At 36.3% G+C, this 14,632-nt stretch overlaps 1 protein-coding gene and 1 long non-coding RNA gene across 3 annotated transcripts in view; both read left to right on the forward strand.

The window, feature by feature from the left end:
- Positions 1-481: 481 nt before the first annotated feature.
- Positions 482-14,632, forward strand: part of LOC306878361 (ephrin-A3-like) — a gene marked incomplete at both ends in the record, with an annotated part of 66,033 nt that continues 51,882 nt past the window's right edge. The window contains one exon of the mRNA XM_079430663.1: positions 482-588. Coding sequence (XP_079286789.1) covers positions 482-588 — 107 coding nt within the window. The remainder of the gene's footprint in view (positions 589-14,632) is intronic.
- On the forward strand, positions 2,621-14,047 carry LOC306878362. Of its 2 annotated transcripts, none has more exons than XR_013784946.1 (4): positions 2,621-3,966; positions 6,481-7,199; positions 12,172-12,265; positions 12,930-14,047. It is a non-coding gene; the product is annotated as an uncharacterized lncRNA (long non-coding RNA). The 2 variants fall into 2 exon arrangements; XR_013784947.1 differs by having other exon boundaries at positions 2,885-2,980; positions 7,110-7,199.

Genomic DNA, 14,632 nt, shown 5'->3' on the forward strand with positions numbered 1-14,632 from the left:
CACTTGTTCGTCAGACAGTTGTAAGCGTGAAACATCTCGCAGCCACGCTTCCTACCAGATACGCATCAACAAGAGATAATATTAGTTGTACAATCACGGAACCTCGTTGCCTCCCGAGTTTCTCCAACGCTACGGGAGGACACGCTTCTCTCTCTCCCGCGTTTAAACTCTTACCATCCAGCTGCCTGCATCCATTTCTGCTCCGTCCGCGGAGAACCATCAGCGGTGGTCTCGTATCGGACTATTGGATTTGGGTTGACGCCATGGGGACAGAGGGAGGGGGTCTTCGCCATGGATTCTGACTTTTTAAACACTTTTAATACTAACCTATAGATTGCGAAACCCCGTGTATAAGTAGTTTTACGTTTTAGGTCGCATCTCTTCCTGCCCTCCTTCACCGAACGGGATGGTTCCGGCGCAGCGCCGCGTGGGGTGAGAAGATCTTGCAAGACTGGGAAGAAAAGCGAGAGATCGAGGGATTATGGCACTCTTCGCGCTCTGTCTTTTTATTCTGACGCTCACCTGCATGAACTTTGACCTGGTGATTGCAGCTAGGCACGCGGTTCACTGGAACAGTTCAAACATTCTGTAAGTCAAAGTTAATCGTCATTCCCCCTTCTAATAATGCTTAATTTATTAGAAATTACATTTAATGCCTAAAAATATCCAAACCCTGCTTCAAAATCTTTTTTTTTGAGAGTAGGATACTATATAAACCAAAATGTGGCATGTAATTATCTAATCTGAAACCAGTTTAGACATTTACATTAATTGGGATTCCCTTATGGGGCAGGTGCACCAGTAGACCAGGACATGAGCTTTTTGAGATGTTTCATGCTTGTGTGTATGACTATAATCAGTGCAGGTGTTCGTTTTGGTAATATGCTTTTTTTTTAAGTGTTAGATTTCCTAGATGTCTTGATCTTGAAAACATCCACATGTAGGTTAGGTAGATGTTTGCTTAATAGGGTTAATGCTTTGTAGTCCTCATCTCTTTTTGTCAATTTAGTAAAAAATCAAATCAAAGCAGAGTTTTATGCCTCAAGCCTCAACTGTAATGTCAAAGTCAGCCAAAAACAATGATCTGAAAACTCTTAAGATGAACATACTGATGTGACAAAGAGAGACTTCTGCTCCAAATATTAGTCTTGTACAGTTTCATATCTGCTGTATGTTGTAGAAATTTGGTCAGGTTTGTGCTTTTGTCCTCACAGAGCCTCTCTCTCTGTCTCTCCTCGTGTGTCTCTTTGCATCACTTCTCCGTTCTCTCGCACTCCTGCATGTTTCTCTCAGGGAGTCTCCGTCTGTTTTCCCCACTCTGTTCTCCTCCCTCTTTCAGAATCATACATGGAGCCCAGTCTAGTCCCCTGTTTCTTTTCATTCCATCTGCTGTAATTAGCAGCACTTTTTCAAAATGACCTCAATATGCCTGCATTGTGACACCATTCAATCTCAGCATCTCTCACTGTCACACACACACACACACACACACACACGTTCTCTTGGTCTCTCTTTCTCTCACACACATACACACTTCATTTTTTGACTTCATATTAGAATGGATGAGGTGTTTAGGTCACGGTTAGGTATGTCATCTCTGACTGAACGGTAAATTAAAACAACCCTTACAGAAAAAACACATGAATTTCACATGTTATCACATGTTTTTTACATGTGATCACGTGTGACCTCATGTCACCACATGTGAACAACATGTCACCACATGTGAACAACATGTCACCACATGTGAACATAATGGAGCACATGTGGAAAACATGTTACTATAGGTTATAATATGGAGCACATGTGAAATATATTTGAACATGTTTTAATAGGTTTTAACATGTGAATCATGTTACACACGTCACAAATACTGTACATTTTCAGCTTCATTGTAATGGGAAGTTCAGATCATTTTACTGACTCTGATCTTTTTGAAACTCATTCATAATTAAAATGTTATATGTTAATGAACAAATACCCAAACACAACTTACACGATGTTGATGTTTCATTCATCCCCATAAGCTGAGCTATGCAGTCTAGTGCCGGATACAAAAGTGATAATTAAGTGGTAAGTACTGACAAGCAGAGTCCTGCATGGGTCCGATTTTGTAAATCCGCACCCGCATCCGACCCGCTTAAAATAGAACCGACCACCCGACCCGCAACCGAAATAAAATCATTTTAGACTATCATATTATAGACACACTTACAAAAATGTTTATTGCCAGGTCATACAGAAGTTATTACATGACCATTAACACAAGGACAACTTCAGCCAAAGCTGTCAAAAGGCCGTTACATGAAGAACATGGCTAACATTACCACGAAACTGAGTAGCCTTATAACATTTTACAAATCGAACAGACGCGGCTACAACACTATATGCCACGCAATTTCGTCTATTTCTAAATTATTTGATCAACTTCAAATACAGGCATATTTTTGTAGATGTGTTCCTAAAAATATGCATATATTTTTACGTTTGCACATGATTGTTTTAAACCCGTGTTTAGACCCGCACTGAAAAAAAGGAAAAGCAGTTTTACTGAATTCACTTAAACAATACACTTACAGTCTACTTAATAAATTTATGTTTGAGATGCAAACATAATTTTATTGTGTAAAGTCTAAATGAAATTCAACAGTCATCAAAACATGATATAATCACTTTGCAAGAAAATGTTCAAATTGATTCAGATTTCCAACAAATGGTGATCACGTAAAATTATTTTTTTCTGCTGTTTGATTTACTTAATTAAAATGAGCTCATGTCACACGATTACTTTACATTTTCTTCTCAATTTAATTCCATTGTGTACAATTAATCTAATTCAGTTTTGTGAAGTTCTCTTATCATTTACGCGGGAGCAACGTGCACGAGAGCATCCGCTCATGCGCTTTGAAAAGCAGAACCGTTGGTCTGGGAAAGCACACTTGAGGGGACTGACTGACATGTTTCCAAAGCTCGTTAAAAGGTAAGAATTTCATTTTAAAAAATCGTATGATAATACTAAAAATGCATTCATTGTCAGATTAAATGCAACAATAGTGTTTTAAGATAGCTCCACACGCTTTTAAATCATATCGACGGCATATTTCGTCGAGTGTAATCGCAGAATTTTTTTTTGAGGTAACTTAACGTTAGGCCTATAAGGTTAAATATTACTCGTAATTTTCCAAACTGCAATTAAATCACTCACAAATGGATACTAAGTTTTCATCAGGCGATTAATAGGCTAATGCCCGTCAACATTGGCTAAAAAGTGTTCATTTCACAGCGTTTAGAGTTAACTTAGATTTTCAGAATCAGTGATTATAAATATTTAACGGAATTTTGTGCTGAGGGTTGATAGGAAAGAATGCGTAACGTAACGTTACGTTATGTGTAACAAGGGGAAACCTAACTGAATTTATTAATGCTTCATAAGAGCAAGGTTTAATAATACCTTATGACAAAGAATAATTTATACAAGTCTTAACTATATCGAGATGGAGATTGACGTTAAACGTTTTTGCACTTTACATGGAACGTAAAGCATTGAAATTGGTTAAAAAAAAATGTCTTAAATATGTCAACGTTGTTGTGCTTTGTAGTCAGAAAACCCGCTGCTTCCAAGTTCACTGATATGTGTTTTTAGGACCAGATTCGACAATCTGTGTTACCTCTGAGCTACCCTCCACTGACTTTAGGTTTGTATTTAGGTGGGGGAGGGGTTCGTCGCCGTTGTCTTATCACAGCAATGGACAAAAGCGCTCCATGCTCCGTCAGTGTATGTAGGTTTTCTGACTCGCGCCCATAGACAGCAACGTAACTGACATTCTGCGCTTTGAATGTCAGTTACATTGCTGTCTATGGGCGCGAGTCAGAAAGCTCGTTACAAAGATGAACGGATGTCCTAGGGTTGTCAAACGACTTGAGGGTGAGTAACGTTAATTCAAGGGGAAAGTTAGGTTCCAGCTGGTTAACCTGTTAACCCGCATCGGCCCGCGGGCGGGCCGGAAGGGCGTGGTCGGGCGTGGTCGGACTTTTTATTACCTTTGTTTTAGAACAATATTCAATCAATTATCATTAACTATATATCATTTGAAAGCTAAAACACTCAAGATTAACGATGTGAGCTTGTTTTTGAAATCAATACACCAGAGAGGAAAGGGTTAACAGAAATGCTGAAAGACCGGCCATTTAAAATGAACAAAGCGAACCGCAGTACTCACGTTTGATCGCCAATAGCGCTGGTCAGCTCAGACTATTCCAAGACACACCAGCATACATTTCAAGAGAAGGGTCCACTCTTCAAAATGCATCCACTTTTTAATCCAAAACAACGAAAAAATAGGGGAAAACACGATAGATCCTCCTTTGTTTACATAAGCGATTCGAGTTATAGTTATCGATAGCGTCCATTTTCCAATAAATATCGATTATAATTCGTATTCCAGCTTTGAAACGCCATCTATTTCCAGCAGAATCGTCTCTTCCGAGTAAGAATAGCCCTCCCTCGTCTCTCTCCTTCAATCGCAGGAGCTGTTATAACCCGGGACAGTAAGCGCGTCCGTGAATGGGTCAGCGAGGTGTCAATCCGGACACATCACAATAGGGGTGTTTGAAGCCAGCCAATGCCTCGCCAGCACAGTTTTGATGGATGGAAATGTTAGCCAACCACAAGGACGTTTAAAGTGATTGACAGTTTGAATAGTTTACGTAAGATTGTTTAGAGAATAGCTCGGCGTATTGTCCGTGTGTTTTCGTGCGCTCTCGGGTTACGCATGAAGCGTACACATAATGGCGTCGCAGCGCTACACAGACTGGCTATCAGCGAACAGATGTTGTCCAAAGCTCACATCTGAATCTCTCCATCGTGGATCTTCGACTTGAGAAGTGTTTCTGTGGCGTTTGGTGGTGTTTTGGAGGACGTGGGGAGAAAAATGGCTAATTTAGTAGCCGAATACGCGCTGAGATCGCTGGGAAGCGTGGATAGCATTAGCACGTAAGTGTCTCCACCCTCCTCTTGAATGTTTATGTGTCTTTATCATGTATTTGCAGCTTTTGTTTCATGTTAGCTGTTTTAGATTCTAAAAATGACAACGGAGAGGGATAATATGAGGGGATTACATGAGTTTTGTTCGTGTGGGTGGGTGGGTGTGTTTGTTTGTGGGTATGTCCCGGTTATTGTGTGTGTGTGCGTGCGCGCGTGTGTGTGTGTGTGTGTACAAAATGTAAACAGTGTTGCAAGTTTGATTTGTTTTGCTTACACACTTTCTCACTCTTTTTCTCTCACTCTTCCCTGTCTTTTCAGAGGTCTGGTGAATCCAGATGGTCAGAAAAAAAACCATTTTAGTGGCTGCTAGAGCGTCTTCCTCCACTGTAAATACTGTAAATAGTTTTTTTTTTCTATTATTTAGTAATATTAGTAATAGTAATCTATTACTATATTAGTAAAATAGTAATATTCATAATATTCACCATATAAAATAAATAAAAAATACAAATGTTGTAAAAACAATGTATTTTGCATGTTTTGTGTTTTCACTAGTTCAAAAATGATCAAATCTGTTTTGGTTCACTGTTTTCATTATTGGAATTGTTCAGAATAAAGACTGTTTAGTTATGTTCAAATTCTGAAATAGTTTTGTGTTTTTTTGTGGTTTCATTGGTAGAGCAGTTCTGAATTGATATACATATGTAGTATGCAGTGTCTTATGGAGTCTCTAAATAGCATTTTTGAAAGGATTCCTAGACTTTTCTTGAAATAAAATATCCAAATGACTTTTCCAAAGCTTTTCTTGAAATGAAATACCATAAAGATGTACTTTCTGTAAGTCTTTACCTATAAAAAATTTATTATTTCATATTTTATTTCAGGAAATATTTAGGCGTTTTTTTTCAAAAATGCCATTTGTAGACTAACCAAATGACTAAATGAGTCAGCACTACAAATGCTGTTCAGAAATAGTTTTTTATTGTGTGTTTTGGTGGGCAGAGCAGTTCTGAATTGATATACATATATGTATTATGTAGTTTTGACTCATTTGGACATTTGTTTACAAAGTGTCTATTTGGGGTCTCCAAATGGCTTTTTTGAAAGGACGCCTAGATTTTTTTTAAATAAAAGCTTACAGAAACTACATTTTTGGGAGTATCATCCTCAAATTTGAATCAAAACATGGTCAGATGTTCAGCTTTATCTTTATGGTGTTTTCAGGCCTTTGGCATGAAAGTCTCATCCATTTTTCCCTTAGTGAGCTTCATTAAAACATATCGCGAGTCAATTTCATGTATATTTTACCTTGTTTTACTCTATTGCTATACTAATTTTGAGTTATTATGACTCTAGAGTAACAAAGGATCAAGTGTCTAGTTTCAAACAACACCAGATTTTTAAATATAGACCTTAGGGTTCAAGAGCTACAGACATTTTTATTTGGTTATATCGTTTTTTACAAAATGCTCAAAAATAGGGGCGCAGGGTAACAGGTTAACGTACCTGCCATTTTCCCACTGTGTCTGCACAGCATATGGACAAGTTTTTACCAAAGGTTTTTACTATGCTGATAGCACTGATGTTAACATTTGGTGATTCAAATGACCCATGTGAGGTCTCTCTTAAAGTTTTTAATGCATTTTTTATTTTTAGTGAATGATTTTCCATTGGGTTTGCCTGTCAGACTGCTAAATTTATGGGTCAAGAGTATTTCATTGAATCACACAACATGATATGATAAGGTGTAAAGCAGTCAGTCTAGCTGTATTTTCTTCATTATTTACCCCACCTTAACCCATTTTGCATCAGACATGACATTAAATGTTCAGTAGATTAAACTGATTTTAAAAAATGTATTGTTTAGCTTCAGGTTAGCACACTAGAAATTATTTGCATGTATTCATACTCTATTTTTTGTACTTGATGTTAATTGCATTACGTTTCACATCATAATATCAAGCTATTATCTGTTTTCTAGAATATAACATGCATGTTTGCCATACTCATAATATAAATTATGAACTTTTAGTGAATGAGACCTATTGTGCTCTTTTGTTTAATTGTGTTTTGAGTAATGTCTGTAACTAACCTTTCTTTTTCTGCTCTGGCTTATTTTTTTAAGGATGACATTGATGCAGCTCGTGAACTTGCCATCAAAGGACTCTGTATCTATCTTAATGAGGACCCTAAAGATCTCATTCAGGAGTACGTGGTGAGTGGTTATAGTACAGATTCCATCGGTCAAGCTATGTTCAACAAGCAATACATTACTACATCTAAAAACCATGGTTTCATCTAATATGCACTTTTTTGTTTTTGGTTCTAAAAAACTACCCTTACAAAAAGAAGTATACTTTAAATTAATTTTATTAAGTATACTTAAGTAAAGTTCAAGTATATTTTTAAGCATACTTTATGTAGTAAGTATACAAATATCAGTGTACTACAGGGCTCGACAGTACGAGCATTTCACTCGCATTTGCGACTAAAAATAGATGTGTGCGAACTGGAAAATATATTTAGGAGCACAAGTGCGAATACAAAACAGCCTAACTTATACAGTAGCCTATAACAAACGTATTAATTTATTCTATTTATGGAAAAATTGCGATGCAGCCTCATATGATTACAGAACTTTAAAAAGGCAACGGTTTAATTTAAATGAGCACAGATGAGAAGAAAAGCGGAGCGAGTTAAAGTGAAGACGCGCTGAATGAGGCTGCCGTTACCCCGGTAACCCAGTAAACAAATCAGCTGCGCTACTTTCCTAAAACTGTGTAAATAATGTTTCACACTCACAGTCATTTAGATATTTATATTCGCTTTAGTCTTCACAATAGCATCAAATAAATCTTAAAGACTTAATGACTATTTATTTTCAAAAAATTTTTCTAACCTAAAACATGGCCCATCCACTGATCTATAATAGAGAACAGTGGGTCTATCTATATATCAACGACTGATTCGTTATTATTGTTCAGTAACACAAGTTCCATTAGTTAACATGAAAAAAACAAATAACTGCATTTATTAATAATGCTATCTTAATTTAAACTTTTATTAATACATTATAAAATCAAAAGTTGTCTTAATATAATTCAATGGAGCTAACATTAATAAAAAAATACAACTATGTTAGTTAATCAACATTAACAAAGAATATTAACTACTGCAACAATTAGCTATTGCACATTTTTAGTTCATGTTAACCTGCTTTAACTAATGTTAACAAATGGGACTTACTTACCTATTGTTCTTTCGTTCATTTGAACAATCTTTTGCACTCTAATCTTGAAACACTTGTTTACTTTATATTTTTATGTATTTTTTATAAAAGTCTTTTAGTAAATTATCTTTAATAAAGTTATTTAACCTGTTAGGAGGACAACACTTTTTTTCACTTAGAAATTATATATAGTGATTTAAAAACAAAAACATATACCGTGACAAAAGTTTCAATGATTATTGTGAAAATTTTATACCGACACAGTTTAATAGGATTATAACTAATAATTAGCCTATTTAATAGTGTCTGAAGTAAACCTTGTGTACTTTCTGTATTCTGATAAATTAAATAATTGTGCTTGTAAATGTCTCTTTGTATCCCCTTATTAAGCTAAAACACCTCATTTGAAAAATTTGCATTGCGCCCCTAAATTTTTTTAATGCGCTCCTAAATTTTTTGACTTAGGAGCACATGTGCTCCTTGGGGAAAAGGTAAGCGTCAAGCCCTGTACTAGTAGTATACTTGTAAGTGTACTATTTCAATACTTCTTGATACTTATTCAATACTTCTTTGGACTGGCTCAAAAGTTGATTGATTAGAGAGCTGAATCTTTGACACATGGATGATCTAGCATAAATAAGATAAATTGTTTATAGTTTGTTTTTAACAGGTTTCACACAAATATGTAATTCAAACGGTCTTTAATTAAGGTTGTCATGAAAATGCAACTTTAACCATCACTTACAGACATAAGTTCTTCAGAGTTATGAAGACAAAACGTGTAAAAGATGATGAAAAGTGCTCAGCTGTGCTTCAGGGTTGTTGCATGCATTGAGAACTACGGCAAGTCTGAAGAGACAAACAACACGGTGTAGTAATTCTTCTACCTGCTTTCTTAACCTGTTACCCTGCGCCCCTATTTTTGAGCATTTTGTAAAAAACGATATAACCAAATAAAAATGTCTGTAGCTCTTGAACCCTAAGGTCTATATTTAAAAATCTGGTGTTGTTTGAAACTAGACACTTGATCCTTTGTTACTCTAGAGTCATAATAACTCAAAATTAGTATAGCAATAGAGTAAAACAAGGTAAAATATACATGAAATTGACTCGCGATATGTTTTAATGAAGCTCACTAAGGGAAAAATGGATGAGACTTTCATGCCAAAGGCCTGAAAACACCATAAAGATAAAGCTGAACATCTGACCATGTTTTGATTCAAATTTGAGGATGATACTCCCAAAAATGTAGTTTCTGTAAGCTTTTATTTAAAAAAAATCTAGGCGTCCTTTCAAAAAAGCCATTTGGAGACCCCAAATAGACACTTTGTAAACAAATGTCCAAATGAGTCAAAACTACATAATACATATATGTATATCAATTCAGAACTGCTCTGCCCACCAAAACACACAATAAAAAACTATTTCTGAACAGCATTTGTAGTGCTGACTCATTTAGTCATTTGGTTAGTCTACAAATGGCATTTTTGAAAAAAAACGCCTAAATATTTCCTGAAATAAAATATGAAATAATAAATTTTTTATAGGTAAAGACTTACAGAAAGTACATCTTTATGGTATTTCATTTCAAGAAAAGCTTTGGAAAAGTCATTTGGATATTTTATTTCAAGAAAAGTCTAGGAATCCTTTCAAAAATGCTATTTAGAGACTCCATAAGACACTGCATACTACATATGTATATCAATTCAGAACTGCTCTACCAATGAAACCACAAAAAAACACAAAACTATTTCAGAATTTGAACATAACTAAACAGTCTTTATTCTGAACAATTCCAATAATGAAAACAGTGAACCAAAACAGATTTGATCATTTTTGAACTAGTGAAAACACAAAACATGCAAAATTCATTGTTTTTACAACATTTGTATTTTTTATTTATTTTATATGGTGAATATTATGAATATTACTATTTTACTAATATAGTAATAGATTACTATTACTAATATTACTAAATAATAATAAAAAAAAACTATTTACAGTATTTACAGTGGAGGAAGACGCTCTAGCAGCCACTAAAATGGTTTTTTTTCTGACCATCTGGATTCACCAGACCTCTGAAAAGACAGGGAAGAGTGAGAGAAAAAGAGTGAGAAAGTGTGTAAGCAAAACAAATCAAACTTGCAACACTGTTTACATTTTGTACACACACACACACACGCGCGCACGCACACACACACACACAATAACCGGGACATACCCACAAACAAACACACCCACCCACCCACACGAACAAAACTCATGTAATCCCCTCATATTATCCCTCTCCGTTGTCATTTTTAGAATCTAAAACAGCTAACATGAAACAAAAGCTGCAAATACATGATAAAGACACATAAACATTCAAGAGGAGGGTGGAGACACTTACGTGCTAATGCTATCCACGCTTCCCAGCGATCTCAGCGCGTATTCGGCTACTAAATTAGCCATTTTTCTCCCCACGTCCTCCAAAACACCACCAAACGCCACAGAAACACTTCTCAAGTCGAAGATCCATGATGGAGAGATTCAGATGTGAGCTTTGGACAACATCTGTTCGCTGATAGCCAGTCTGTGTAGCGCCGCGACGCCATTATGTGTACGCTTCATGCGTAACCCGAGAGCGCACGAAAACACACGGACAATACGCCGAGCTATTCTCTAAACAATCTTACGTAAACTATTCAAACTGTCAATCACTTTAAACGTCCTTGTGGTTGGCTAACACTTCCATCCATCAAAACTGTGCTGGCGAGGCATTGGCTGGGTTCAAACACCCCTATTGTGATGTGTCCGGATTGACACCTCGCTGACCCATTCACGGACGCGCTTACTGTCCCGGGTTATAACAGCTCCTGCGATTGAAGGAGAGAGACGAGGGAGGGCTATTCTTACTCGGAAGAGACGATTCTGCTGGAAATAGATGGCGTTTCAAAGCTAGAATACGAATTATAATCGATATTTATTGGAAAATGGACGCTATCGATAACTATAACTCGAATCGCTTATGTAAACAAAGGAGGATCTATCGTGTTTTCCCCTATTTTTTCGTTGTTTTGGATTAAAAAGTGGATGCATTTTGAAGAGTGGACCCTTCTCTTGAAATGTATGCTGGTGTGTCTTGGAATAGTCTGAGCTGACCAGCGCTATTGGCGATCAAACGTGAGTACTGCGGTTCGCTTTGTTCATTTTAAATGGCCGGTCTTTCAGCATTTCTGTTAACCCTTTCCTCTCTGGTGTATTGATTTCAAAAACAAGCTCACATCGTTAATCTTGAGTGTTTTAGCTTTCAAATGATATATAGTTAATGATAATTGATTGAATATTGTTCTAAAACAAAGGTAATAAAAAGTCCGACCACGCCCGACCACGCCCTTCCGGCCCGCCCGCGGGCCGATGCGGGTTAACAGGTTAAAGGAGCAGCACATCAATAGTTGTGATATATGAAAAGTGCTGAGCACGTCCGTCTTTGGCTCAGCACCAACCATAATGCGAAAGCACAGTTTGAATCTGGCAGTTATGTCACATCATGTCGCGTTGTCATTTCACTGTACATTCTCTCCTTAATGGTCAGAAATCAAAATCGTTGACACTTTAAATGCAGTTTTGGTATTTTATATTTTGTTCCTGGAGTTCATAAAGTTTGCAAAGTGTTTTGCACTAAAAATATCATTTTCTAATCTCACCTCTTAAATGTGTATATATCAAGAATATTTTGATTATCCATTTCATGACTCCTTTAGTACACATGACTCCTTTAGCACACAAAAAAATTATTTTTCACATCTCCAAAGCAAAGAGAGGTCATACTCTAATGAAAATAATACTTTTGCACTCTTGGATGAAACACTGACATCTGTTTTACACAGTATGGATTATTGTATTATTTAGGCTCTCTTTGGCAACTAACTCCAAACTTGTTTTCAAATTTGAATATTATCAATCTCATTTCTTACAGACCATGTCAAAAAGACACACCCAGGCATCGGAGGCACTGAGATCAAGGTCTGCATGGCACAGAAGTTAAAAGATCTGAGGAGACGAGCAGAAAGGTAATCTTCAGATGATCCAACATCAGTCTATTCCTCAGTCTATTTTGTGATTTATTCACAAATTGTCAAAAGTGCTTTTTATAAAAGAGACGCATCACTCTTATACAGTTGTTTTAAGCCAAGATGAAAACGACATTGCTGTTCACCAGCATTTTTTGTTTCCATAGCATATTCACAAAACATTTAATGACACTATTAACAATACAATTACAAATTAATAATAATAATATCACTAAAAATATATAGGCTTAATAGCTAACAGTCTTTAAATCCGAACACAGCAAATCAGTCATCTGTGAAAATCAAAAGCTTCAAACACCGTTTTTTCAACCTTAAAATAAAACGTATATCATGAAATCAAAATTGACCCTATTACCCCAAAATTACCCAACACGTAGGTGGATCTGTCACCAATTTTAATGTTTAAGCCATGAATGAAATAAAGGCTTTTTAACTTTTTTCTACTTACTTCGGGTGCCTTGGAGTTCCTAAGTTCTTATATCTTAATTATCCCAAACAACCAAAGAGCACCGAGATGTTACACCCTGAAGCAGCACTTTTGCATTATTTGCTCTGATTGACCCTATTTACTTTGCTTAGTTTATCAGGATAGACTTGTGTTTGCACTGCCCTAATCTTTGATTGTTTTTCTATCCCAAAACAGGATGCCTGCTGAAGGAGGCACAGAGGACTGAGACAACACACGTTCACAAACACACAATACACACACATGCCCTTATACATAATCGTTTTAGAGGCTTTTTTTTTTAATGTATAATTTTAATTTGGTTTTGCTTTGTTTTAAACATTCAATTTGTACTGCATATTTTTGAAATGAAATAAAAGCTCAATTTGAATTATTTGTTTTAATGTTGGGAAACATGGCTATAGGCCCTACAAAAGAACATGGTAGGCCTACCGTTTTCTGTGGTATTTTGCTGAATGATTTTTACATGGGTTTCACATGAAGTTGCAGGTTTACATGTGGTGTAGGTTTAACATAGATTGTTGATGGGTTTCAAATGTTATTCCATGGGTCTCTAATGGGAATTTTACGTTTCACATGTAATTATATGTTTCACATGGGAATTTTCAGGTTTAACGTGATCTCATGGGTTTCACATGTGCTTATAGGTTTCACATGTGATCTCATGGGTTTCACATGTGCTTATAGGTTTCACATGTGATCTCATGGGTTTCACATGTGCTTATAGGTTTCACATGTGATCTCATGGGTTTCACATGTGCTTATAGGTTTCTCATGGGGCTCTAATTGAAATTTAACATGTTTCACATGTGATCAAATTTAACATGTTTTACATGTGTTTCACATGTGATTTACATGTGTTTCACATGTGATTTACATGTGTTTCACATGTGATTACATGTGTTTCACATGTACTCACATGTGCAAATGTTCCAAAAGCACACATTTCCCATGTGCAAAACACATGTTTCACATGTGATCCACATATTTCACATGTGCAAAATCACATGTTTTTACATGTTAAATTTCACATTTGCAAAATCACATGTGCATGTGGTCACATGTGATCACATGAGTTTTTGCACATGTGAAGTTCATGTGTTTTTTCTGTAAGGGAACAGTGGGGATGTAAATGAGTGTGTTGGTGTATCAGTTTGTGATCTGGCTCTACTGATTGTAAAACCTATGAAATAATGCAAGAATTGACCTAGTTAACAGGTACTGTTCACACTAATAAGTAGCTTGGGGCGGAATACAAATTTGGCCTAAATCAAATTAAACACATAAACAGCAGCAGCCCACCTGCCTGAGAGCCTCTTATTTATTGGTACTCCTATCTCAATCTCAATCACTCACACACTCTTCACACATTTTACAGAGTTTGTCTCTTGATTATATGAAAGTCTGAAGCTTGTTTTTAAGTTGGCATACACCGTATGAATTTTACAGCCATTGGACACCCGCTAGATATGAGCATTTTGCCCCTCTTTGAGTTTCACCCCAATGCAGTTTGCATACCCCACACTACATCTCTGTATATACAAATATTATCATTTATATTTTACTTACTAACATTTACAGTTTGAATAGTGCTAAAGACCATTTTGATAATTTTGCCATACAATAGTGGTTCTCAACCAAGCAGGGGTGCGTTTCCCAAAACCATCGTTAGCTAACTATCGTCGTTAGTTCCACTGAATTTTATTGGCAGTGTCTGAACTTGCGACCATATTTGCTTTTGGGAAACACACCCCAGGTCGGGGCCCACGAGGGGGCCTCAACAAACTTCCAAGAGGGCCGAAGGATGACTTGAAATTATTCAAATTAATATATTATAAATACAATTAATATGAATAATTAAAACTAAATAAATCTGATTG

Source organism: Barbus barbus (genome assembly GCF_936440315.1).
Source record: "Barbus barbus genome assembly, chromosome: 12".
NCBI lineage: Eukaryota > Metazoa > Chordata > Actinopteri > Cypriniformes > Cyprinidae > Barbus > Barbus barbus.